General features: G+C 36.4%; 3 protein-coding genes across 4 annotated transcripts; 2 read left to right on the top strand and 1 right to left on the bottom strand.

The window, feature by feature from the left end:
- The first annotated feature begins 4571 nt into the window (after nucleotides 1-4571).
- Nucleotides 4572-5843, top strand: LOC125197238 (CBS domain-containing protein CBSX5-like). Its single transcript, XM_048095958.1, has 2 exons — nucleotides 4572-4980; nucleotides 5054-5843. The coding sequence occupies exons 1-2, from the start codon at nucleotides 4667-4669 to the stop codon at nucleotides 5787-5789; spliced, it is 1050 nt and encodes a 349-aa protein (XP_047951915.1). The 5' UTR covers nucleotides 4572-4666; the 3' UTR covers nucleotides 5790-5843.
- A 1624-nt stretch (nucleotides 5844-7467) lies between these two features.
- LOC125192208 (plant intracellular Ras-group-related LRR protein 6) lies at nucleotides 7468-17016 on the bottom strand. Its single transcript, XM_048089723.1, has 21 exons — nucleotides 16766-17016; nucleotides 16596-16659; nucleotides 16371-16507; nucleotides 16197-16283; nucleotides 15876-15951; nucleotides 14940-15014; nucleotides 14758-14827; nucleotides 14581-14658; nucleotides 14407-14467; nucleotides 14220-14298; nucleotides 13945-14035; nucleotides 13386-13446; nucleotides 13247-13314; nucleotides 12620-12690; nucleotides 12124-12261; nucleotides 11789-11893; nucleotides 10827-10951; nucleotides 10651-10747; nucleotides 8598-8672; nucleotides 8171-8226; nucleotides 7468-7913 (listed from the first exon to the last, which is right to left on the bottom strand). Exons 1-21 carry the CDS (start codon nucleotides 16873-16875, stop codon nucleotides 7838-7840), a joined length of 1800 nt encoding a protein of 599 aa, XP_047945680.1. The 5' UTR covers nucleotides 16876-17016; the 3' UTR covers nucleotides 7468-7837.
- A 3601-nt stretch (nucleotides 17017-20617) lies between these two features.
- Nucleotides 20618-26275, top strand: LOC125191676 (MLO-like protein 11). 2 transcript variants are annotated; one of them, XM_048089080.1, is made up of 16 exons: nucleotides 20618-21085; nucleotides 21163-21331; nucleotides 21699-21756; nucleotides 21901-22136; nucleotides 22239-22355; nucleotides 22545-22605; nucleotides 22908-23002; nucleotides 23254-23328; nucleotides 23814-23899; nucleotides 24281-24330; nucleotides 24590-24630; nucleotides 24793-24963; nucleotides 25066-25101; nucleotides 25404-25471; nucleotides 25538-25598; nucleotides 25692-26275. In XM_048089080.1, exons 2-16 carry the CDS (start codon nucleotides 21191-21193, stop codon nucleotides 26079-26081), a joined length of 1686 nt encoding a protein of 561 aa, XP_047945037.1. In that variant the 5' UTR covers nucleotides 20618-21085; nucleotides 21163-21190; the 3' UTR covers nucleotides 26082-26275. The 2 variants fall into 2 exon arrangements, with proteins under 2 accessions (XP_047945037.1, XP_047945036.1); XM_048089079.1 differs by having other exon boundaries at nucleotides 20619-21331.
- The last annotated feature ends 745 nt before the right edge of the window (nucleotides 26276-27020 follow it).

Raw genomic sequence — 27020 nt, 5'->3', positions numbered from 1 at the left:
GACAGTACTACTAAGATTATAGCTACTAATGACTAGAGAAATACTTGGAATCACTCTCTATTTTTAGTGACGCAGGTCCTCCAAACCAATACGTACTTCACTAGTGGTCAAAGGATGGCAAAGAGTTTCCATACTCGGTGAAAGATATTTTTGCCGTTTCTGCTTCCACTTTCACTATTGAGCAAGCTTTCAGCGTTGGTGGTTGTGTCTTAAACGACATAAGGAACAAACTCTCCACGAGAAACATAGAAGTTACTATGTTACTCCCTCCGTCCCACATTTGGAGTCACATTTAGTTATGGCATGAGTTTTAAGGAATTGGTGGAGTGTGTAATTAATGAAGTGAGATGGTGGAGTATGTAATAAATGAAGTGAGTTGGTTGAAGGTGGATCTCTTATTGACTTTTTGGTATTTTTTTTTTGCTTTGGTTTATTTTAATGTAGATAATGACATTTTGATGTTATTTTGATGAACAATGGGGTAAAATTGTATAACCAAATATGAAAAATTCTAGATGTGACTCTAAAACTGGGACGAACTTTTATAGCAATGTGACTCTAAAACTGGGACGTAAAACTGGGACGGAGGGAGTATTAGATAATTGGGTACATAAGAACTTCAGACATTTAGAGCTAGATTGGTTCACTCTATAAATGTCCAACAACTATTTCTAAATTAGCATACAAAAGCATTTCTTGATCGGTCAAAGACACAAATTAGTATAGTAGGATTTAAAGAATTTAAAGTTTGTGATGGTTGGTGCTATTCTTGTTCAAAACTTGGTTGTTGTATCGGTGACAACCAAACTAGCGGTTTGTTTTCACATGATAAATATTTAATGTGTTGGGATTGGAGAAAACTTTAATTAAACACAATTTTATGAATAATAATGAGTGTATGATAAAGTCAAATGTCAATTTCAAACTAGATAAACATTATACTATATGGATTCTTCTTCCTCTTCTCCCTTTAAAAGGGCTTTTATCTGCTAGCTCGCATTATTGTGCTTTTCGAAATCAATTAAATGCTACTCGGATATTTCTAATATTTGATTTAGGGACATATTGCAATAGGGTTGCGTGAGGTACTAAACGTGATTTGGCATGGCATGTTGCTACCTAAAATTATTTATTTATTCATATAATCAAATTCACATTCACATTCACATTCACATTCACATTTACATCTCCTTACTAAACTACAAAGGTGTAGGACAAGGCCAAGTGGGTGGAGTCAAAATTATACAAATTTGAAGGATTTTGGTAACGCGTAAAATATAACCATAATTTAAGATTATAGAATCAATTAATATCACTCAACCCATATTTGATTACACACTTGAAAGTACGTACGACAACAGAAACCTTCTGGTTGTTTGCCAAAAATTTTTAATTAATTAATCTGATTATTTCAAAGATTAGCTTTTTTGAAAAATTAAAATTATATACCAAAACTCATACCCAATACTATTTAAAAATTAGTCGAATATATCCAATTAAAAAAACAGTAAAAATAAATCTTATCCAACATATTCACACTTGTATGTTCGGATCGTTGATCGCACATTAGTTTAATATTTTCCATTTGAGTTGAGCCATTCAAATTTTTTTTTTGTCATTCCAAAAGAATCTCAAACTAAGTAGGGTTGGACAACATTTATAATATATTATTTTTAACTCCTACTCCATTTGTCGCATATAAATAAGTCATATTTCCTTTTTTCGTCTGTTTGATAGAAATAGTCTATATTAATTTATGGTAACATTTTTCTCCTTCTCTTTTACTTTATCATTTGAGTCTCATCATCTACTATACATTTTCAACTACTTTTTTTATTTTTTCTTACTTTACCAATTACACATTAAAACTCGTGTCAATTCTAAATGGCATATTTCTATAGAAAGTACTCCATCCGTCCCAGATAATTCGCCCCACTTTGACCGGTCACGGGTTTTAAGAAATGTAATGAAAAGTGAGTTGAAAAAGCTAGTGGAATGTGGGTCCCACTTTTATATATTAGTTTTATAATAAAATGTGAGTAGGAATGAGTTAGTGGAATATGAGGTCCACTACCAAAAATGTTAAAAAAGTGAAATGAGTCAAATTATCTTGGACGGACCGAAAATGGAATACTGGGTCAAATTATCTGGGACAGAGGAGTATCATTCTTCAATGTTGTACTCCCCCCGTCCACCATTAGGAGTCCCATTCCTTGACGTCACAGATTTTAAGAAATGTTAAAAAAAATTGGATGGAAAAGAGTTAGTGGAATATGAGTATCACTTGTATATATTAGTTTTAAATGAAATGCGAGTAGAATGAGTTAGTGGAATGTGGTACCCTATTACCATTTATAATAAAAGTGAACCGGACTCATATTTGCGGACGGACTAAAATAAAAAAACATGACTCCTATTCGCAGACGGAGGGAGTATTAGAGCACCTCCAACAACGCCCTTCTCGTCGCCCTTCGGAGAGGCTTCCGGGAAGGGCGCCCCAGACGTCCGGTGAGGACGCGGGAAGGGTGCGGCCATCGACGGAAGGGCGGGCAGACGTCCGCCACTTTTATTTATTTAAAAAAAAAGCTCTATATATACTGCTCGTTGAACTTCATTTCATTCGCACTAACAAGTTTCTCTCTCTACATCTAAATTTCATTTCTGTTAAAGATAAATGGAGAACGATAAGAACTCTCCCGCCATGAGCGAGTCACATACATCGACTTTCCCGGCCAGAGGTGAGGGAAACGTGAGCGGAAATGCGGGGATGATTCCCTAAATGGCAGGGATGCATCCCCAAATGTCCCTGTACTACAATTTTACAATTGGATGGGTGAGATGAGTGGGATGATTTCGGGAATAATGCCCAGGGCAGCGGGGATGGGGAGGATGAATGGGGGGCATGATGCCCAGTATAATGCAGCTCATGCCTGCCGTTGCGCGGGGGAGGGGAGGTAGCAGGGGCCCCCAAACACCTGTGGACAATGTCTATCGCCCATATATGGATTTATTGTCTAGTGATTCCCCCCAGAGTACTCCTCTGGATACTCAGTTCACCGGCATCGACACTTTCTCTTTTGAGGAGTTGGGGTTATCTCCGGTCAGGGAGTCCCAGTTAGACAGGGATAGTGGCAAGGGGCAGGGGCAAAGGCAAGGGCAAGGGGAAAGGCCCAGCCTCTTCCTCACGTACGGGGGCCGAGGAGGATGTGGAGGAGATGGGAAGGAGGACCATCTGGACCGTAGCGGAAAACGTTGCGCTTGCGAAGGCCTAGGTCGGTGTAGTCAAGGATCCCTACATCGGGAATAACCAGCATATCGACAGAATGTGGTTTCGCATTAGTCAAGGCTACCTCAAATGGAAACCGGCTGATGTGAAGCCTCACGGTCCCGAGCAATGCCGGAAACAGTGGGAGCGGTTGAGGCCTAAGCTTAGTCGATTTGCCGGCCTCTACCAAAACAACCTCCGCTAGGAAACCAGCAGTATGTCCGAGGAGGATGTGAAGATCCGTGCCATGTAGCAGTACCCCGACAGGTCGTTAAAGTTCCGTGAATTCGAGCATTGGAAGGTCTTTCTCGTGGTGAAGAATTCCCAAAAGTTTTGTGCGGGGGTTGAAGCGGGCTGGCCGAAGTGGACGAAAATCAGCGCTTCCGGTGAGTACAGCAGCAGTGCCAATTCACACGAGCTCCCCGAAGCCGAGGCAGTAATCCCGACCCCTCAATCGTCTTCCTGCCGCCGCCGTCGTCCGATTGGGCAAAAGACTGCGCAGCGGATGGCAAGGGGAAGCGCCAGCGGGTCCGACGAGGTCCAATCGGAGGCCCATCAAGAGTACAACAATCTCGCCCGCGCGCAGCAAATGGCTAGCCTGGTACAGACCATGCATAAGTGGCATAACGCGACCGATCCTTTCCACAAGAGGATGTTGAAGGATGTCATCGACACATTGAGGCATGATTTGGGGATGCCACCCTTTGGAGATGATGGCGCCGAGACTGGCGGCGAGGACCACGACAGCGCACTGGTGACGGAGGCGATGCGGAGGACGAGGAGTGAGTCGGGGGTCACATTTGTTGAAGCTTGGGCTTTTTTTATGACTATGTAATTTTTTTTTTAATTTAATTATGTAAGTTTTTTTTAGTGAAGTTGTTGCATTTTCCCGTCCATATTTGTGTCGAAATTTTAATTCCGTAACGTAAATTGAATATTTGTGAATTTTTTTATTAGGAGAAGTCCGCGCAGAAAGGGTATATTATGCAGTGAGAAGTCCTTATAACATGGCAAGAGAGTGAGAAGTCCTTATAACGTGGTAGGAGATATTTTTGAGAAGGGCGATAGAGAGTCCGTCCATTGGAGATGCTGGTAGTTTGCATCCTAACATCGAGTTACAGGGCCGAGTGATTTTTGGTCCGACTCTAACAAGAATAGAAGTCAAAAAAAACAGTGTCCAGAAAGTTTGTCGCGAGACAGGCTGGACAGCACTTGGATTTACTAGTACATGACATTATAAATTATAATAATAATTATTACTCCATATTTTAATACTCTTGTGTACACTCGAGGCCGCCATAAATACACACGCACCTCCTTCCATTTCTCCATCATCACCATTCCCACTCTTCCATACTTCAATTCGTCTTCAATCTCGATATCTCCGCCTTCTCATTTTGCATGGCTATCAGTTTGTCCGCTTACCAGGTGGCTGATCTCTGCCTCGGCAAGCCCCCTCTCCGCTCCCTCCCCTCCTCCGCCACCATCGCCACCGCCCTCGCCGCCCTCAAATCCTCCCCCGACACCTTCCTCAGCGTCTGGACCTGCGACCACAACTCCCCCAAATTCAACTGCCTTTGCGTCGCCAAAATTTGCATTGCCGATATCATTTGCTACCTCTGCAAAAAGGAGAACGCCTCCTCTCTCAACCAACCTCTCTCTCTTCTCCTCTCTCACTCCACTACCCGCGTCACACACATCGATCCCTCAGCAAGGTACTCCAATTGAATTTGAATTTGAATTTCAACTTCAATTTCAATTTTGAGCCCTAGCTTAATTTGGTTGCAGCTTACTGGAAGCGATTGATTTGATGATCCAAGGAGCTCAGAATCTGGTGGTGCCGATACGGAGCAGCATTTCGAGTTCGAGGAGGAAGAGATCATCAGCAACCGCCGGCCACGAATTCTGCTGGTTGACGCAGGAGGACGTGGTGAGGTTCCTCCTCAGCTCAATCGGCCTCTTCTCCCCCATCGCCACGCTGCCAATCGAAACCCTAGGTGTAATCTCCCCCAATTTCCTCTCCGTCGAGTACAATCGCGCCGCCGCCTCCGCAATCGGAGCGATTTCGCGGTCATTAGCGGAGCAGACGTCGGTGGCGGTGGTGGACGAGGAGGGGGGACTGATCGGAGAGATCTCCCCCCCGGCGCTGTCGTGCTGCGACGAGACGGCAGCGGCGGCCGTTCTGACGCTCTCGGCGGGGGATCTGATGGCGTACGTGGACTGCGGCGGGCCGACGGAGGAGATGGTGAGGGTTGTGGAGGAGAAATTGAAGGAGAGGAAGCTGAAAGGGATGGTGAAGGAGATCATGGCCTCGGCCAATTGCAATCCGCGGATGGCGATGGGGAGGCGGGCGGAGGCCGTGGTGTGCCACCGCGGAAGCTCGCTGGTGGCGGTGATGATTCAGGCGATCACGTGCCGAGTAAACTATGTGTGGGTGATGGAAGACGATTGCAGCGTCGGAGGGATCGTCACCTTTGCTAACATTCTTCATGTTTTTAGGGAACATTTCGATTCCCTTATTTGATTTTCTTTTTTTTTTGAGTCATGATGATCAGTAATCTCAAGAGCTTATTGTGAATATGCGGCTCTACCCTTTTTTTTAATGCGGCTCTCTCCTTTTTTATGTTTTTATGAATAAATGTTTTTATTTACATCAAGATTGAGGTTTTCCTATTTAACTTTTGATGTTATATTGAATTTCGTCACAATCATTAGCCAACAAAAATAAATTTGTACGAATACTTTTTGACGCTTTTTTGCACTTTCCCTTTCTTGACTCATTTTTTAGTGTAGGCAAGTAAGTCAATATTAAGATTGAATCGTAAATCATAGGCTTGATAATAAATTAATCTGAAAGGAGATATTAAGCAAGTGGGTAGTTTAAAAATATATATTGGAAATATAATCTAGTATGGGTGATTGGTTCGGAAGTTGGACAGTGACTGATGTAATATTCTACGATCGATATTAATTGGTCGTTACTGAATTACAGTAATTGATAATATCATCATTAGATTAGTTAAGGATTATCTGTTGCTAGCTATAGGATTCTATTAATCAATGTATGTAGGTTTGGGTTGATGTCATTGAATTCATTATTGTACTTTACATAGTTGAAGTATAAAAATAGCAAAACAGGCGAGTTGCACCCACTTCTACTAATTGATGTTTACCAATACTATTACTTTCCCCATTATTTTCAATTTGGTGAGTTGGAGTTTGAGGAAAACGAAAAATATAAAGAATATGGTGAGGAATAATATGCTATAAGTATTTTGGCTCTTTATGTGAGCATCATTTTTGTTGGACACAATTTTAGCGTTGTTCGTTTCGATTTATTCATTTAGTTTAATTCTAATACATTAAAAAATGTTATTTCAGTTTTTAATTTCACAAAATTTATAAAAATCAAAGCTCGATTTGCTCGTTTTCTCTATAATTTCAAATAAATGAATAAAATAATAAATCAAGCTTTGTTTTTTATGAATTTTGTGAAATTAAAAATTGCAATAACATTTTTTAGTGTATTAGAATCAAACTAAATAGATAAATCGAAACGAAAAACGTTAAAAATGGGTCAAACGAGAGTTTTGCTCACATAAAGAGCCCATATAAGGTATGTAGCATATCATTCCTCAGTATATGGTATCATTAGAATTAGAAAGCTCCCGTCTCTTAACAAATCTTTAAAAGATGGTTTATTACATTATGTCGTAATAGTACTCCATCCGTCTCCCATTTTTAGTCCAATTTATCATTTTTATTCGATCCCATTTATTATTCATTTTCATTTTTTATCATAAATTTATTATAACGAACTAATAACAAACTTATAATGAACTCTGAATTTTTAAACTACGTCAGATGACATCATTATTTTTAAATCTCTTAATTTCCTATAGTTGTAATGAACTCCACATTATTTTATAATAATGTGATTGGTGTTTAGCATTTAAAACTGAATAGGTATATAATACCCACGATATAATCCACTTCATCTTACTGCAATGTTGGGCTCACGTAGTAAATGAGAAAGTTGAGGTGAAGATAACAGTCTTCTAAAGTCGAAAATCAAGCTTGGTCGAGCTAGTTTATACTTTAACAGAAACAGCTTAAAAAATAAAAACTTTTCTAAATTAATCATTTTTCAATAAAAATTGGAGCCCCTCCAGTAATGAAGACTTGTAATCTTCTAGCATAAATTCTAGGATCAAAACTTGAATTATATATATAAAAAAGTGGCTCTGTTATAGCACAAACCTTACAAACTTGAGACCCTCGAATCACACTTGACTCGTCGATAAAGAGTGTCAAGTAGGAATGTGAATAATACTAATACTACATTACAACAACAATTTTAGGAGCTCGAAACTGCAAGTTTGAACCTTAACTGGGACATGATTCCAGCTTAACGGAATGCTTTGACACAACAGATAATACTAAAAATACATAAAAACACACCAACAAACAAACAAACAATTGAAACAGTACAAGGATTTTCAGAGTTTATGGAACTCAACTCGTCCTACGGAACCTCAAGTTGGCTACTTTAGTCGATGAAATACAAACTTTTTACTGCGGGACAATTCTATCCTTCAAATAGTTCAGGATTGCTTTTGTTCCTCGGTCCAAAATTGGCCTTCGGATACTGCATAAGCAGATGAGACCAGACATTATTCAAATGGGCATTCTGTGTGCTGTCTAATGTCTTCAAGCTTGTGAGAAATGCTTTAGAATTATAAAGTTATTAAACCAACCAGTTTCAGTAAATTTGAAATTGTCCTTTCTCAGAAAATAAATATGGCAGCCTAATTGCTAAGGCTTACTATGTTGTTGTTCATGCTTTAGTAATGTGATTTACTAACAACATTGAATTCCATAAATTCAAGTTAAGATGTGATGTACCTTCTCAATGGGTTTCCATCAACTTTTAAGACCTGCAGACTGGGTTCAAGCAAACCCTGCATAATCAAATTTCAAACAAACAATTAGCACGCACACACATGATAATATATACTGTATAATAACCAAATAAATAAATAAAAACTCATTTTGCATGAAAGAGGAAATGTGGGCAACACTAAACAAACGATTTCCAGTATCAGGGTTTTCAAATCAATTCCGACTCCATCCATGTTTCATACATTTTCATAAAAAAGATGAAAAAATTGTAACATGAGGAAAACCAATGACTTCAAATAATAAGTACTCCATATAGGAGCAAACAGAAAAGATGGGTTACAATAGCAGTAATTACAAAGATAGTTACTGAGGAATTCATGGAAAACACAGAACAGTAAAATAGGATCAAAGAAGAAAATTCTGAACCAACCAAATTTGGTGGAAGAGAAGAAATATTGTTGTCTGATAGGTTAAGCTCTATAAGAGAAGAAAGATCCTTGATGCTCTGTAAAAAAATGGAAGTTGCAGTTAGTATGACTGAATGGACTCAATAACATTATGATGAACAATTAATATAGGTTTCTGTTAAAAATAGGTAGAACGAGCCATGGTAAGGAAGTATTATTTCCCATATGACAAATAACTGTAACTAGTGATGCCAGCCATGAAATCAATTCGCGTATAGCAATAATTAGCCAAACTATTTGAAAGACTTCCTGTGTGATGTATCAACATAATGGCTTTAAGCCATATCCTGTTATACTATAGTACTGTAACAGCTAAAAGGTTATTAGATTTTCAAACTGAGAATAAAATCCTAAATCAAAGAATAATGCCACTTTATTGCTTCAGTTTTCTCAACAGCATACAACTGCTGGGAAGTAACTGTAATTTGTAAATCAGATTGACCCCTTCGGTGCAGATCTTTTTTTAGTTTGTGTTATACTGTTATTAGAGAGAACTAAAAGTTCTACTATTTTTAAGGATTTCTGAATTATCAAAGATGACTAGGTAGTAGGTAAAAGAGCTTCTTTTTTTTTTCTGAAATGGAGATAAAAGTGCTTCATACTGTCATACATAGTTAAAAATTGAGTTTTCATCGTAGTTTTGTTTGTTAATAGGGCGTCTTTTCAAGAGGATAGACAACCTGTTCATGTGTATTTCTCCAACAAACACGTCAGTTTTAACTTCACCCAATTTGAAGTTAGTGTGTAATTGCAAAAATGATGAAGGTTGTGCTTATGGTGCAGCAATTTTCTGAAGCCGTGGGCAAACCTAAAATACATTTTAAAGTCATGTATCAGATGTAATTATGCCTTGACAATTGAGATTTCTTTATACTTGTTTTCATTTATATTGAATGAGAATTGAGGCATAACGTAAAACATCAACCAATATATATCCTAGAGTGATTGATAGAATAAGAATATTTTAATATAGCAATAAAAATCATTCATTTATTATCAAGAAAGGAAATAAGATCAATTAAATCATTCGTTAGGTTTTTTTATTCTAATGCTTTTTAAAAAAATAGGGTACAGGGTGATTTTGTCCCATTGTTTGGGGGCGTTTACCCGAATATGTTTCACCGTTTAGGTAATTACCATATAACACCAATAGTTTCAGTCTGTGGAATAAAATGTTATGCAAAAAGTTTTTGGCTATCAGAATATGCGTAACTGAAATTACATGTCCATCAATGAAATTACACATTGATTACCCAAATTACACACTGGTCACTCAATCGACATGTAATTTCAGTTGTTATGTCGATATTTCGATCACCAGAAACTTCTGCAGACATTTTTGTTCCTGAAATGAAATGATGGGTACTAAATGGTAATTACCTAAATGATAAGATACTGACAGGTGAATGCCCCAAACAATGGAACAAAATCAACCATTTGCCCCAAAAAAATTGTCATGATTTTATTAGCTTATTTTAAGAAAATATTTTGTTCTTATCAATTAGTACTATTACTAACTAGTAAAGTATATCATAGATGTTTGGTTCATGGAGCGAATTTAGTGACTGGCACTCTGGCAGGCGATTAGGTCTGACGGGAAATTCTTGGGGCAAGGGAGGGATCCCAATGTCATGTTATTTTCTTGATATTTACATTCTATTTCCATTTACTACAATAAAAGATTATCCTAAGAATAATCACTTCATTACCCATTAAAAATTCTCATTTCATTATTAATTGACTCTACTAGCTCAAATGTGCACTCTAGACGCACAGTCATTGCATGCATACTACAACAGGCCCGAGTTCCCCGACAAGTTTGCAAGAATCATTAAACATCTAAATGATGACAAACGGGACCATCATCATTCAGTTGATATTTGATAAGGGAGAGATCTAATGCATCAAATAAAATATTCAAGCAAAAATGGACAACTAATTTGCAACGATATCTATAAAAAAAATTTAAACTTATAAATTTTATGTGAGTGTGTGGTTGAGGGAGAGTGAGAGCACCTCTGGAATTGATTGAAGGGAATTCTGGCTCAAGTCCAGTATATGCAACTTCTGTAAAGTCATTATTTCCAAAGGAAAAGCTAGTATCTGCATCCGCCTGCCCCATCATGTGGTAAGTGCCAATAATTTTTGACATTCAGAAGAAGGAATTTGTGGAACCTATCTTTAAAACAAACCTCAGGTAAAGCTCCTCCAGCTCCGGTAAGCTAGAAAATGTTGGGTCTTCTGGAAGTGCACCAGCAGCACCACTTAGATCCAGAATCCGGATTTTGGATACTGCTTGAAAGCCATCTGAGGGGATCTGTTCAACAAAAAGTAAAGGGTCATAATAAATAAATGAATCTAATGACGTAAGCAGTTACGTAGTACTCCCTCTGTCCGCCATTAGGAGTCCCATTCCATGGCGGCACGGGTTTTAAGAAATGTTAAGAAAAGTGTGTGGAAAAGAGTTAGTGGAATATGGGTGTGGGTCCCACTTGTATATATTGGTTTTAAATGAAATGTGAGTGGAATGAGTTAGTGGAATGTGAACCCTATTACCATTTATGGTAAAAGTGAACCGGGACTCCTATTCGTGGACGGACTAAAATGGAAAAAACGGGACTCCAATTCGCAGACGGAGGGAGTAACATATAAGGTTACACAAGAAAATCATGATAGCAAATGGTTGTTCCTGCCCCAGCTTCCTTTACATTTGTAGGTAACCTACGTGCAGAAAACAAGAAAAATGACAGACCTAAGAGAAGCTACTAAGCTACTCTAAAGACCTCTAGTTTAGTAAGTTGAAAATTATGACCTGTCACATGCCCCTTCAAGACATCTTGAAATCATTTAGTCCTAGACTAATCCTGATGTCATCAACAATACGGACAAAACAATACCTACCAAGGATGAAGTACAGACAATGATTGATATTTATAGGTTGAAGTCGGCATTGGTAATTTAGCTTTAAAATGTTGAAGTGTGAGTATTTTATAAGCTAAAGTATATTTAACATGCCAAGATTGACCAAATTTAGTGTCTTACAAAAAAGTGTCTTTGACATAAAACAGCCCCCAAGAAAAGGGAGTCGAAGCATAATGAACAAAACCAAAACAAAATTGTGGAACCATAGAGAATCTGTACAAATCTTTTTTACCTTTTTTAGTGGATTACCATCCAGTTTCAAGCACAAAAGTCTAGGAAGAGAAGACAACACAGTGGTAGGCCACTCTTTGATCTTGTTCTTAGTCAGAATCAGAGCCTGCAAATACAATGTGTTTGGTCAATATACTCCAGTATTAGCAGTGTAGCACTTACTACATGCCTAGTCATCCAGCACATCTCCAAACCAATATAGACGCAAAATAAGACTCGAGAAGAATAACTACACAAATGGGGTGTCAGTGTGTCACAACTTAGAGAAGATGCTATTTTTTCTTTTTCATCCACTGAGGTCGTCTTTATGTGCAAAAGAATATAATCTATCTTTACCTCAATGGAGACACAAGATCCAAGCTCCAAGGGTAACTCTTCTATTGAATTCCCTGTGAGATTGACTTTCGTAATATCTCTTGACTTCAATATTTCTGATGGCACAGCACTCAAACTTAGCCCAGCTAATGAGAGTTCCTGAAAAGTAATAATGTTGCAAATCATTGATCTCAATTACCAGAATAACCACAATTTTAGATGGTCCAGCAGTGCATTAACTATATCCTGATGCTTGCATACGACAGAACTAAATACTCCCTCCGTCCCAAGGAAGATGACCCCTTCCTTGGGTGGCACTGGATTTTATGCAACTTTATTTTGTGTGTTAAGTGGATAGAATAAAGTAAGAGAGATGGAATAGAGTAGAGATAGAGGTGTTTCTATTTTTAGTAGTGGGTCATTGGTTGGGACAAATCAAAAGGGGAAGTGGGTCATCTTCGGTGGGACGAAGGGAGTATCAATTTGGATATCACCACCTATACTTCATGGAGATTACCTTTGAAATTAGAGATGACTGAGCAGCCATAGCAAAAGGATCATGTTTCGCAGCTGAAGTTGATGCAGACTCTACACACAAAAATGATGTAAATAGTCAGATATAAACAGGCCAGGTTGCAGCAGATTAATAGGAAATTACAGGCATGATACAGATTACAGAATTTGAAGTTAGAAATCATTCAAAATTTGTGAGTCTGTATCTCTAATACGCATCATGAGCTGGAAGTCTAGAAGTCTATCTTAAAATGTGGGCCTAAAGTCTATATTTTAATATTATCTTTATTAGCTTAGTATATTGATAGTTCTATAAATAAGTCCCTTGAGGTTTGAGAGGGATGTTGGATCTTGAGTTTAGTTCAAGGACAATAATTTACCGTAGGGCCTCATTAGAGGATTGGCCTCATAAGAGGATAGTTTATTAATATCTATTCCATATTCCATTCGTTTGAATTCAACCAATACCATCCATCTCCATTCGCTTCCTTTCTCTTAACAATCTCTGTGTCCAGCTAGGAAATCTATTATATATACATGGCAAAGGTTTCTGTTGTGTGGGTGTCCATTTGTATAATTGTACTCATGCAAAATACATATGGTCGCAGACAATTTCACAAACCAACTTCACCTTCATCTTTTGGTAGCCTACTTCGAAGATACTTCAACAGAGCGGTCGTAGGTCCATTTACCAATGAGCTGAATGAGAATAAGTTTTTTGGTCAAAACCTAAACCAATAGGAATAAATCAGAACAGAAGCAGGTCTGACCTCCGAAGTGTTCGCAGTGGATTACCAGCAAGTAAAAGTTTCCGCAGTGTTGTCATCAAGCCTAGAATTGACACCATAGCTCATGTTAGATCATATGCATGTAAGCATGTATAACTGATCTGATCTTAGACCATGAAAAGATATTTACATGGTTCCTAACAAACACTTGTAAAAGAATACTTTGAAATAAAAAATATAGTATGAGCTTCAGCTAAGCTGGGTCCAGATGCAGGATTAAAATAAAAAACCACATCAAATATTCTGTTAAATCACTAATAACTCAAATTAGATTCAGAATGTTAACTGTCAGGAATTACTGTTAGAAGCTTACGAATCAAATAATTTCATTGATTGCCCCTTTCATCAAAACTACCACACTTTTCTTCAACAAGGGCTTTCACAACCCACCTCGAAAGACAGCACCCCACATGAAAGTGAAGATTTATCATACTAACCAATAGTAGCAAATGTCCTCCTCAGACAGATTCACCGATAGAATAAAAAAATGCAACCAACATTTTAAGTGCACAGCATATGCAAGAGAACAACAAAATCTTACCAATCTCAGAAGGCAAACCAGAAAGTGAATTATTTGACAGGTCAAGAACAGAGAGGTGCAAACTGCAAGCCTCCACAGGATATTCTTTCAACTGCATCCAAAAAAGAGACAATGAAAGCAACTGGACAAGTAAATAAACTTAATCGTTGACATTTGCAAGATCAAAAGAAGCTAATAATCTGATTAAACCCAATCAAGCAGCAATATAGGATCATAACTGAGATTTCATAGAAATTTATGCTTCAGAAACTTTAATTGTAATTTTGGGTAACTACCAGGTTTGACTGCAGATCAAATGTCCCCAGCTGAGTCAATGATCCGATTTCCACAGGCAATGAAGACAGTGCATTGTTCCTATAATAAGAGACAAAGCCAAGACAAAAGATGATGAATTATATTTAAATACAAATTGCAGCCAAGGGATAGCCTTGAATACCAATCGAATTATGTATGTGAACCAACCCCAAATATAACTCTACAAGGGATGCGCATCCCTTAATCGATGATGGGATCGAGGAAATTCCTGCAGAATATAGAAGCATAAATACACATTAACATGACAACTAGAATTCAGATGATATCATGATAATAAGAAAACAAAAACAATAGACAATAGTGAAAATAAAAATTTCTCACTATTTTGGTGAAGGTCCAGCCTAATTACACGTGCAAGGCATCCAATACTCTCCGGCAGGCCAGTGAGTATATTTTTAGCTTTAAGAAGTAGAAAAGTAGAAAACCTTCAGGGTACTTTAATGGATGGCAAGAAACTAGATAACAGCAAAGTTTGAGACTTTGAGCACAAGATATTACATGCATTAAGTTCCATAAGCATAGGGCATGATGCAATCAATTTATGTGACAGCGATACTAGCTTATTGCCCTGCCAAACAGATCAATAACATGACATCAAGAGTTACTAATCTTAATTGACATATGAGGAGATGGAGAGAACATAAAGATCCATGAAATAAGCTGGGCATTGCTCTTAGTACCTCTACATCCAACTTCGTTAATTTTGAACAATTTGCTAGCTCATCCGGCAAGCTGGAAATGATATTGTTTGATGCCTTTTGAGAGGATAACCAAAAATAGAAAAGCAAATGACATCAGGAAATGACCAAATTTCGTAAAGAAACTAAGTTTCTTGAGTTAATAGGGATATAGTGACAAAGGGAAGCTAGTGAAGGTGCTGAGAGTGGGAAGGTCATCCTTAACTACACGTAGACACGTATCTCAAACGTTACATACTTCAGTAAAAAGCTGAAATTGCAAACATATAGCCATTTCAATATGTCAGGGCTATAATAAAGCATATAAGGCCATATTTCAAGTTCAAGACCACATAATATTTGGTAGCATAATCATAGTCTACTTTTTTTAATGCTTTCCTTCTAAAGAAAGGGAAGGAGGTGAAAATTTTTAAGTCTATACACGACGAGGCGGCATAAGACCTTGATGGAACTTTAAACAAGTTAGCCATCCGAAAATGTAACAACACAAGGTGCCTATGGTAGCATAGAAAAGCAATAACAAAAATCCCTTACCAAATTGGAGTTATTCGAATATTAAAGGCATCAGAAGCAACAACAAACTGCAGTCTGTGTGCTTAGTGTGTTAACACAATTAGTGGGACCTCACATATTGATATTTAAAGATATAAGAGACCAATTTTTTTCAATCTAGCCACAATCCTTCAAAGTTAGTGCTAGTAACATGTTAATATGTGATCAGTTACATTAAAGATACTGGGCAGATGGAATGAAAATATTCCATATTGGCTCACGAGCATTAACAGTTGAGATATCAAATAAATTTAAAGCTTGATCATGCCTTATAAAAGCTAGCAAGCATCATTTAATGTCAAGAAGAAGAAACATCATAATACCCAGCACATGTGTACAAAAATAGCATGCACAAAAAGTATTCACCTTCAATTCTGACAAATATGTACAATGCCCAAAGGAACTGGGAAGAGAGCTAAGTCGGTTATTCGAACAATCAAACCTGCATAGTATAGTATGCATCAAGCATGGTGCCATAGAATTCACAAATCACAAGTTCAAAAACGTGATTGAGTTCATGTGAGAACAGCTTCGCATTATTACAGTGGTAACATATGTGACAATGACAAAGATGGAAAGCAGGGAAAGTGCTAGAGAAAATAGTTATGGTTGCTATATTGGCCCGAAAACGATAAAGAAAATTCCTATAAAAGGTAAGGACACAAGGGATAAACATAGAACACTTACTTCACCAGCGAAGCAACTGATCCAATTTCCTCGGGTATTTCCACTAGCAAATTAGACGTCACATCTAATGTCTTAAGCATCTGAAGCCTGGCAACGCAGACCAAGTTTTGTTCTCAGCTTAATTGTGGATTGATTCGAAATAGTTGCATATTAAAAACTGGTAAAATAACATACTCTCCAATAGCTGCAGGGAGTTGCGTAAGCTTGTTATGACTTAGATTTAGCACCACTAACGAAGTCAAATTTCTCAAATCTTCCTTGAGCAATTCAATATCATTATGAGCTAGAATAAGCTTCTGAAGCTCCACAGTCTGCAAGCACACCACAACACCAATAAATCGCGCCTCTATAAATACAGCATGAAAGAATGCGCAAATCCACGAGCGATTAGTACAGTACCTCCCACCACTTCTCATCTCCACCGACCGCATCCAAAATTTTGTAAACCTCATCCGGTACTTCTCTGTAATCAGCAACCACAGCACACAAAATGCGGGGGGAATCGATTACATTCGGTAATAAAAATGCAGTGCGATCGAAAACGAAAATTGGAAAGGCGGAAATCGAACTTGAGAGAGCGGTTTGAGAGGTTGAGGGAACCGGAAGAGCGGGCAGCTTTGAGAACTCGGTCCATGGCGGCTCGATCCATGGCGGATTTGCGATCTCTTCGGAACTCCATTTCGAATCAATTGGTGCGAAGAAGGAAATTTGGTAAAACTGGAGATTTAGGTGGAACAACCTTACTGGATTCAAAGAGCTTTACAAATTTGAAACGCTGCTTGTATTTAGCATCATCTTTAATGCTCTTTTCTATCTTTCAAAAATGCTTGATTGTATACTTTACAAGATTTAGTAGAAAGTGAATAAAATGGAAAAGAGAAATAAAAAATGCTTATACTACTCCTATGCTTAGTTCAATTGAGACTATTTTATTGTGATCATATATAATACTCCTATTAAATTTTGGTGTGGATTCAAATTTGCATTCAATGTAAATTTTACTATTAAAATAATATATTTTTTTAAATTACAAAGTCTTTCGTAAATATATGGAACATTAATTTTAGTCCGAATTCAAATTTTAAAAATTATAAAGAATATAGTCAATGAAATATTTTATCGTCATAATAATTATTTAAATTATAAAATTTGATAAATTTTGGTGAGTTCCACAAGATTTTTTTTTTTTCAATTATCCTATTCGTATATAACATGATTGGGCATCTTCAAAACAATACTATTAGTTTAATAAATAAGTATAATTTCTTTTTCTTTATTTTCATATTTTAATGAAATAACATTGTTTTGAGCATTATCAAAGATGTTGTTTTATTACGTTATACAAAAATGGAACAATTGAAAAAGAATAAAACTCTGTGATTTAATATTTTATGTTGGAGTGACCATAAATTTAACTAAAATTTGTGACCTAAGTGACTGTTATCCCTACTTATTAATATTATATTCATTGATAGGTAGAAATTTGTGTTTGTCGTCGAGGGAAATAACACGCAATCCGCATAATCAATACTCTCCCCGTCCCGCTTTAGGAGTCCCGATTGAGTCGGACACATATTTAAGAAAAAGTGTTTAGTGTGTAATAAATAAATATTGTAGTGGATGTTGAGACCCACTTTTAGTTGAGTGTCCACAATAAATAAATGTTTTAGTAAATATTGGGACCCACTTTTAACACTTTTTTATTAGTTGTAGTGGATGTTGGGACCCACTTTTAACACTTTGTAGGCATTTTTTATTAATTTATCTCAACCGGGACTCCTAAAGCAGGACGTCCAAAATTGATCAACCGAAACTCCTAAAGCGGGACAAGGGAATAGTAATTTATTATGTTTTGCATTTTTTCAACAAATATTACTTAGTGTAGTGGCAAGAGAGTCGAACCTATATAAACTACAACTACTCGAACTGTTTCTATGACAAGGGTTTTGGGTGTAAGCCACCTTTGAGAGTGACAGGGGTTTTGCATTGGTTTAGTTAGGAATAACGATCTATTTTTGTCCAGAGTGACAGAGTCTTTGTCCTAGCGGCAATGAGCTTAGACATCTTTGAGAGAGATCTCGAGTTCGACCCCTCGGAGTAACAAAAATAGTGAAAATTTATTTCCACTAGGTTCAATGGAGGGGGGAGTTGACTCGCTCGGTCAATTGTCAGTGGAACTGAGTTTCCTCCAAAAAACTCCTCATATGCGTAGTGACAAGCGGTAACCAAGTCGCATGCGGTGGAATCAGTCACTATAAAAAAATTTACCCAAGACAGTTTTTCTGTCCAAAGCCTATGAAATAGGAATAACAATGAAAATGGAGTACAATAACTGATGAGGTGGGAAACATTTTATCCAGGTATTACTCCTTGGGTCCACTATTTAAAGAGTCATTTTGTCATTTTGGATTGTTCGCAATTTAAAGAACTAGTATTTACTTTTTTATTTATTTTTAGTATGCATGTCTCATATTCCACTAACTTTATCCACTCATAATCCATTATAAAACTAATATTCCTTTTGTCCCAATTTGAGTCATATTTCCTTTTGGGATGTTCCAAGTTACTTGAGTCATTTCTCTTTTTGGCTAAAAGCAGAACATTTAATCACACCTACTTTATTCTTTTTTCTACTTTACTCTCTCTTCTATCTGTTACTTTATTCTCTCATTTAACTCAATAAATACAATTTTCTTAAATCCATACCGAAAAAAAATGCCTCAAGTAATATAAGACGAAGGAAGTATTAAAAATGAGTCTCACATCCTAATTATCTTCTCCATTTACTTTTCTTTAGACGGTACACAGAAGAATTACATTGGAATACTTATTAACTGAGGAGGTAAGAAACATTTTATCCAGATATTACAACTTATGGAGGTGTTGTTATTTCTTTGACTTTTAAGTTTTAGAAGTAATTAATTTATCTACTAGTACATAGATAGGATGAAATATAGTTATGACAAATGCAAGTAAGGAAATGGAATAGTTACATAGTTTATTAGATAAATTTTTGAAGGAGAACAAAAATTGTTATATCGTATTTTATTGTGACAGTCAAAGTACTTTTTTTTTTCCCAACAAATATAGCATTTTATCTAAAGAAGAAACATGTGAAGTTAAATTTCATTACATTTTACACATATTGAACATAAATTCTTGCAACTTAAAAAAGATACTTGAAAGTAAAAATTTATTACACTCCTTCCATCCAGGACTAAATGTTTTACGTTTAATCGGCACGAATTTTAAGAAATTCTTTGATTTTATAAAGTAAACTACTCTATATACTAGTTTTATAACAAAATGTAAATAAAATGAATTAATGAAATGTATAATTCATTAACCAAACATAGTAAAATTGAAATTAGACAATTAATAATGCACAAATAAAAATGAAATAGTACAAGACATTTAACGATAAACGGAGAAAATACACGTTTACTGAAGTGTTAACCTTTGAGAAATTGAAGTAATAACTTGAAGACAAAGGTTAGGTGAAGCTAAATGAGGCAGTATAGAGATCAAGTCATCAAAAGAAGATATGATTACTCATTCTCTATTGTGGAGCTTGATATATTTTAGTATTGATATGTTTTATATCTTGACTATGTTTTGTTTCCTTATACGTATATGATCAAGATTAATCCTCTATATATGTGGAGATGTTTTATCATTATAAACTGCACTAAAAAATTATACAGCAAAATTAATACTCCTTCCATTTCATTGCAGTGAATATGTTTTTTACGGCACGTGATTTAAGAAATATTGTGTTAAGTAATTAAGTAAAGAAAAAATAAAGTAGAAAATGAAAAAAAGGTAGAAAGATTAAAATAGAATAAAGTAAGTGAAAAGAAATGTGTTGATTTTTACTAAAAAGAAAAACGACTCCGCTATTATAGAAAGTATGAAAATGACAAAATGACTTTACTGTTATGGAACAGAAGAAGTATCTGACATTATATGTATCCATATGCAGATACACATAGTATAGAATTATGATTATCTATATCTATTTCTATACAAGACGGATATCCCGATATTTAGAAGCACTTATAATTGTGACTACAAACTAGAAAAAGTTTGACTTTTCACACTATAGACAATACTTAACTCGTTGAAAATATTGAGAAACCTAAGTACCTAAACCTCACATATTTTCATTTTATTATCTACTACTATCCACTCCTCCACACGCGGCCACCTTCATTAGTAGTACTATAATCAATTTTATTGTGGCATTTGTATCACAGTAGCTATATGTGCCTTTATATTGGGAGAAGAAAGATTAGGTAAAAAAAATGAAGATTGATTACTAATCACTCCCTAATATTGGTCCATCAATTACGCGGTCGGTCCCCAGTCCCGACATTGCATCTTGCATGTATTCCACGCACCCTGTTCAACTGTATGCTATGCTAATTTCTAGAGAGGGAGAGGTAGGAAGGAGATAGGCAAGAGCTGACACCTAAAGAATGAATTTTTAGAAACTTTTGCTACTTCAGCATCAGCCAGCTGCCAGCCCACACACTCAGCACCAGCCTTGATTCACCCTGATTTAACTATGCCAACACATTTTTTCCTGTCAGGATTTAATTCATTTTCAAAAGAAGAACTTTCTTGTCTCGTCTTCGTCCGGATCAATTTCTGCTCTTCCTTTTCTTGTTGGTGACAAAAAATGAAATCTTGCTTTGTCTTCCCATGTTGAAAAATGAAAAGAGAGTCATATCTCAGTCAAATGTTGATTTTCTGCTAGTATATTCCAATTCCACCGTCTTTCGCGGCATAGATTAAAGTATTAGCACAACCACTTTGCATTTTCTTCATTCCGGAAGCAGCGGCTGCATTTATGGTTTCATCACTACGCGTTTTTATTTAAGACTAGTGTGAGTTTTGAAACAAAGTTTGGATTTTTTTATTTTGGGTTTTTGTTGAGGTCTAGAGTCTAATTGAGGGGTTGAAGTTTGGATTTTGAGGTCTGAGCTTCGAGAATGTCTGAATCCGAAGCCTCAGAAAATGAGAAGGATCTGAGGTCTTTGGCTCTCACTCCAACATGGTCCGTGGCTTCTGTTTTGACCATATTTGTTGCCGTTTCACTTCTCGTGGAGCGATCCATTCACCGCTTGGGAATTGTGAGTGCCATTCTGTTTGCTTCTTGTTTAGCCAGTTTTCTTGTTTGGATAATTCATAAATGCAGAATACAAGGATTTCTCTGTTTGCTTTTGTTTTGATTTCTGCAATTGATGATTTGGATCATTCGGCGGTTCAATGGAGACAATGTTTACCATTTATTCTGAGTTTACTCTTGAAATCTTCTACAAATTGAGGAAATAGTAGCTTTTAGTTATAGTGTTCTTGTAACTACGATCTTATATGTGTTGATACTGGTTATGAATATAAAAAAACGTTGAAAAAAGTAGGAATGTTTGGCTCCCACTCTGTCTACAATTGAATGTCATATTTCCTTGAGCTTATGCATTCTAATAATTTCACTTTCAGTGGTTGAAGAAGACTGATCGGAAGCCTTTGCTTGCTGCTGTTGAGAAAATGAAGGAAGGTAATATGCCGTTTCGTGCTATTCTCTGTTGAGAGTCTTGTTATTATGTACAATGAGAGCCATTTTTTTGTGCTGGACTTTTATTGTTGCAATATCTGTTCTTCCCCATTCCTTCCCTCACGTATTGACAATGTGCTTTCACAGAGTTGATGCTTCTCGGGTTCATATCCCTTCTCCTCACAGCAACATCAAGCATTATATCAAACATTTGCATCCCTTCCAAGTTCTATGATAGTGCGTTTGCCCCGTGCACTAGGAAAGAAGTCGATGAGGATACAGAAGATAATCATTTACAGGAGCGTGGACTTTTGATGACCTTCTTTGGTCATCGCTCACACAGGAGAGTATTGATGGGTCTAAATCAGAATACTTGCTCAGAGGTCAGTTTTCATCATAAAATCATGAGTTAGAATAGGGACTCACGTTTTTTCCCCATGGTTGTCACATGGTTAGTCTATTCATATCTCTATATTCTCGTGCAGAACTATGAACCTTTTGTATCATATGAAGGACTTGAGCAGCTCCATAGGTTCATTTTTGTTATGGCTATCACGCATATATCTTACAGCTGCTTAACGATGTTGTTAGCAATTGTGAAGGTAGTACTTTCATAATTCGGTTTATTTACTACTGAAAATTTTCATATATGGTATTTCTAAATTTATTTCGACCCTGTTATCTAGTTATGTGATTCTACTATTTTTTATTTTATTTTATTAAGTTGATGAATATCCATGCCCTTATTTTCCCCAAGTGTTCTAATCGTTGTTGCTTAATATTTCTGCTAGATTCACAGTTGGAGGGCGTGGGAGGATGAGGCTCACTTGGACAGGCACAATTCATTAAGTGGTAAATACTAGTAATGCATAATAGTTTATTTATACTGAAGTTGAACATCCACTTTTTTACAACATGAATTTGTTTAAGAGGACATAGCTTTAGAAGAATTCGAGGATAGATTGTACTAAAGAAGTCTTTTGCCAATTCTGCTATTCTCTGCTTAATTTCCCTTCGCAGAATGATAGCATCAAAACCATTACCTAGGCTTCCTCTAGAAGTGAACTAAAATAGAAAATTCAAATAAGACGCACAATTTGAGTATCACCAAGTCAGTATCTTTAATATTTCCTTGTGCATATTCATCTTTACAGAAAAAACCAGAGCAATGACAATGCAAAGACAATCAACTTTTGTGAGAGTCCATACATCAACTCCTATGCAGAGGAACAACTTTCTCGTTTGGGTGGTAAGTTCACTGCAAATCTTGCATGAAGAGTTATTACTATTTTTGTGCAATGCGAATTACAATTATAGCATAATGTTGAATGATTTACTGACGATACCATACCTATTTGCATATGTGCACTTTTCTTTTTAACTTCTTATTTTCCTTTCATTAATGGATATTCGTTCAAACTAGATGATAATATAAGATAATATTTTATGAGAGATTAGATACAACTTTAATCTGATTAGATACTATTGATGTATATCCAGACATGCTTCTTCCGCCAGTTTGGGCGTTCAGTTGTTCGTGCTGATTACCTCACCCTTCGACAAGGATTTATTACGGTATGTGAACATCAAGTTATTTCATTATTCTCTAAATTGGAAAACATGTAAATTCTGACCTAATAGAGTAACAGTTAATCGAATCCAATGTATAACTAGGATGAATCGTCTTGCAAACTTAGAATTTAGAAATGCCTATCTGTAGGGATGCCATTGACATTCCTGAAAGCAATGGTTGTAGATATAGTCATACTTGATCTCTTGGATCTCTTTTATATGCCATTTTCTTCAAACAGCTACGTATATAATTACTTCATCAACTTTCCATAGAGAAATGCACCCCACAAGATAACAACCAACAAGTTATTTGATCAATGATATGGATAAATAATTATTTAATCTATCTGTTTCTCCCGTACATGGATTTGCCTCAACCACTTTGCTATGTGTTTTTTTTTTCTGTTGGTTTTGCATCGATTTAAGTTTTTGACATACTTGGACACATTAAGCTTCGTGTTTACGTTTCTATGTCTTATATATGGCAGAACCACAACCTCACATCAACATATGATTTCCACAGCTATATGATTCGTTCTATGGAAGAAGAATTTCAAAGGATAGTTGGTGTCAGGTAAGGAAAATTGTCATTTCAAATTCGGACTATTCTCCTATTATTGATAATTTTAACACCGTTCCATTACAACATTGTGCTCATTCTTCTTAAACAAAGGAAAAAGTTCTATACTAGATTAACAGAATTTCAAGCTCCTACCTTTTCCCTGACAGCGAAGCCAAAATAATTCAAGTTGATGTTGATAATTTTAATGGCTATCCTGCATAAATAACTTGCTATCTATTTGTGTAATCTAATCCTAAAATCATGCTTCTAGTACAAGTTTGCTTGAGCTGTGCACAAAACTGATTAGTTCAAATCATTATGTTAATATGGATTATAATATTTTGTTACACTATGGTCATTGTGGAAACTTTTTGACACCCCCTTCTTGTGCAGTGCTCCACTCTGGGGATTTGTTGTAGCTTTTATGCTGTTCAATGTAAAAGGTTAGTTAATTAAAAGCTTCTACGGTAACACTCTCTCTATCTCTAGGAAATTATTAGATTGGCCCGTGTCAACTTCCGGAGAAACTGTATTGTAACTAAAAAAAGATAGTTGATCCAGTTAGTTTTTCATCTGAACTCATTTACATGTAGAACATAATACTACCTGTTTTCCATCACGTCCCAGTCCACTTCGCTTTCGTAATGTTTATGTTATACGCTTTTGACTCATTTATTCTTCTGCTGTTAACTTTTATTGCAGGATCCAATCTATACTTCTGGATTGCACTTATTCCTGTCACTGTAAGTTGCAAAACAAAAACATATGATGCTTCTAATCTTTGGAAACATATATTCGAGATTGTAGCTTAGAGCTATATTTTTTGCTCAATACGTTACATGCTGAAACTGGACAAAAAGTATGAGACCACTTCATTTAAAAAAACGCATTGTGTTGAATTGCAGCTTGTTCTACTTGTTGGCACAAAACTGCAACACATCATAGCAACCTTGGCGTTAGAGAGTGCGGGTATAACAGGGAGCTTTAACGGACCTAAGTTTAGACCCCGAGATGAACTGTTTTGGTTCAAGAAGCCAGAACTTTTGCTGTCCTTGATTCATTTTATCCTATTCCAGGTTTGCCATTTTATAGGAATTGTACTGGTGAATTGTGTGTATGTTATGGTCCTGTTACAACGTAAATTTAAACTAATAATATCTACATTAACATTCTGGCAGAACGCATTTGAGCTCGCTTCATTCTTCTGGTTCTGGGTACGTCCTCCTTTCTTGTTTCGGTTTATTGATTTTGTAGTCCACCTAAAATCTTTCTATATGGAGCATAAGAATTTGACGTGAAAGGATGACGAGGGTGTGATGAAATTGGATCCGAGTCCTTTAAGTTGGAATGTCTAGCATTAATAGTCCAAATTATCATGCATCAAACTACGGTTTTCCTTCAAATGTCACACTTCCAATGGATAATTATATGTCACAGATTGTAAAAAGCTTAACTTTTTGTTAATCACAACATCATTATTGAGGAAATTCTCACAATTGTTTTCTTTATATTGCAGTGGCAGTTTGGCTACAATTCTTGCTTCATAAGGAACCACTTACTTGTCTATTTACGACTATTTGTTGGGTACGCCTTAAATCACTTTCCCCCAAAGATGATCCGAAGTCGATTAACTTCTTTCCTTTTCTCCAGATTTGCAGGGCAATTCTTGTGCAGCTACAGCACCCTGCCACTCTATGCATTAGTAACTCAGGTGATACGAAGCTTAAATCCTCAACCACACGAATCTATGTTTCGCTGTGTTACAATGCTCTCTTCTAATGTGTTGTTTCTTTTCATTATTAAGATGGGAACAAATTACAAGGCTGCCATGATCCCACACAACATACGAGAGACGATACACGGATGGGGAAAGGCAGCTCGGAGGAGGAGAAAAATGGGTGTCTTCACAGACGATTCAACCATTCACACAGATACTAGCACAGTCATGTCAGTCGAGGAAGATGACGACCATCAGTTGATAGATAGTCCCCGATTCGCCCCTAAGTCAGCTGCAGAAATCGAGCTGCAACAAACCACAGTTGCCATCAGCGATGATCAATCCCCACCATCTGCTAATGAGGCTTCAACTCGCGTTGGTACTCCTCTCCTTCGCCCCTCTGCTTCTGTTTCTTCCTCGGTTTCTTACAGAATTCTGCAAGAAACGGCACCAAGATCTTCCTCCATGCCGCGCTAGGACGAAAACGGATTGTTAATACTTCTACATGCAGTAGTTGTAATATAACTTTGGTAGATTAAAGCAGATGTGAACAAGCAGAATGTTGTTGTAATAGAAATCTTCAAAGCTTATAGAGTGAATGAATAGTTTAAACTCAGAAATATTCAAATCATATAGAGTGAATGAATGGTTTAAACTCATGCTTTCTTTCCTTTTTCTGTTCATCTGCAAATTTTTAATGAATAAACAAGATCTCTGATTCTCTATCGATTTTCAGCTTGATACATTTATTTTGCATCAGCAAAAGAAAAAAAGATCACAAAGCTGTTTCTTTGATCTGAGAAATGTAACAGGTTAATTTGAAATTGAATAATAGAAAAAGAAAAATAACACATTGTACTAGATTGATAGGAATATGACATCTTCATTTAAATAGCACTCCTTCTGTCGCCCATTAGGAGTCTCGGTTTATTTTTTTTAATCCGTCCGCCATTCGAAATCCCGGTTCACTTTTATTATAAATGGTAGGTAGACCCCATTTTCCATTAACTCATTCCACTCACACTTTATTATAAAACTAATATATAAAATGAATATCACATTTCACTATCTTTTCTTACTAATTTTCTTTTTACATTTTTTAAAATTCATACTGAACTCAAAAAAGACTTCTAATTTCGGAGGGAGAAAGTATTAATATTTAAAATACTACAAATGAGATTCTCAACAGAAGTTAATCCCATTGGGTAGGACCGTAGGAATAGATTTTAGCAGTAGACCATTATATTTATATACTAGCAATGTTAATATGTTTCTTATATTTATATAGTAATTCAATATATTTCTTTTGTCCATTATTAAGAGTCTCATTTCTTTGTGACGGATTTTAAGAAATACTTCCGTTGTCCCTAATTGGAGGGTCCCACATTCCACTAACTCACTTCACTCACATTTTAT

Source organism: Salvia hispanica, chromosome 6 (assembly GCF_023119035.1).
Source record: "Salvia hispanica cultivar TCC Black 2014 chromosome 6, UniMelb_Shisp_WGS_1.0, whole genome shotgun sequence".
In the NCBI taxonomy this organism is placed as follows: domain Eukaryota; kingdom Viridiplantae; phylum Streptophyta; class Magnoliopsida; order Lamiales; family Lamiaceae; genus Salvia; species Salvia hispanica.
Note: the sequence above shows the minus strand (reverse complement) of the source record. Positions and strands in the feature narration are given on the sequence as shown.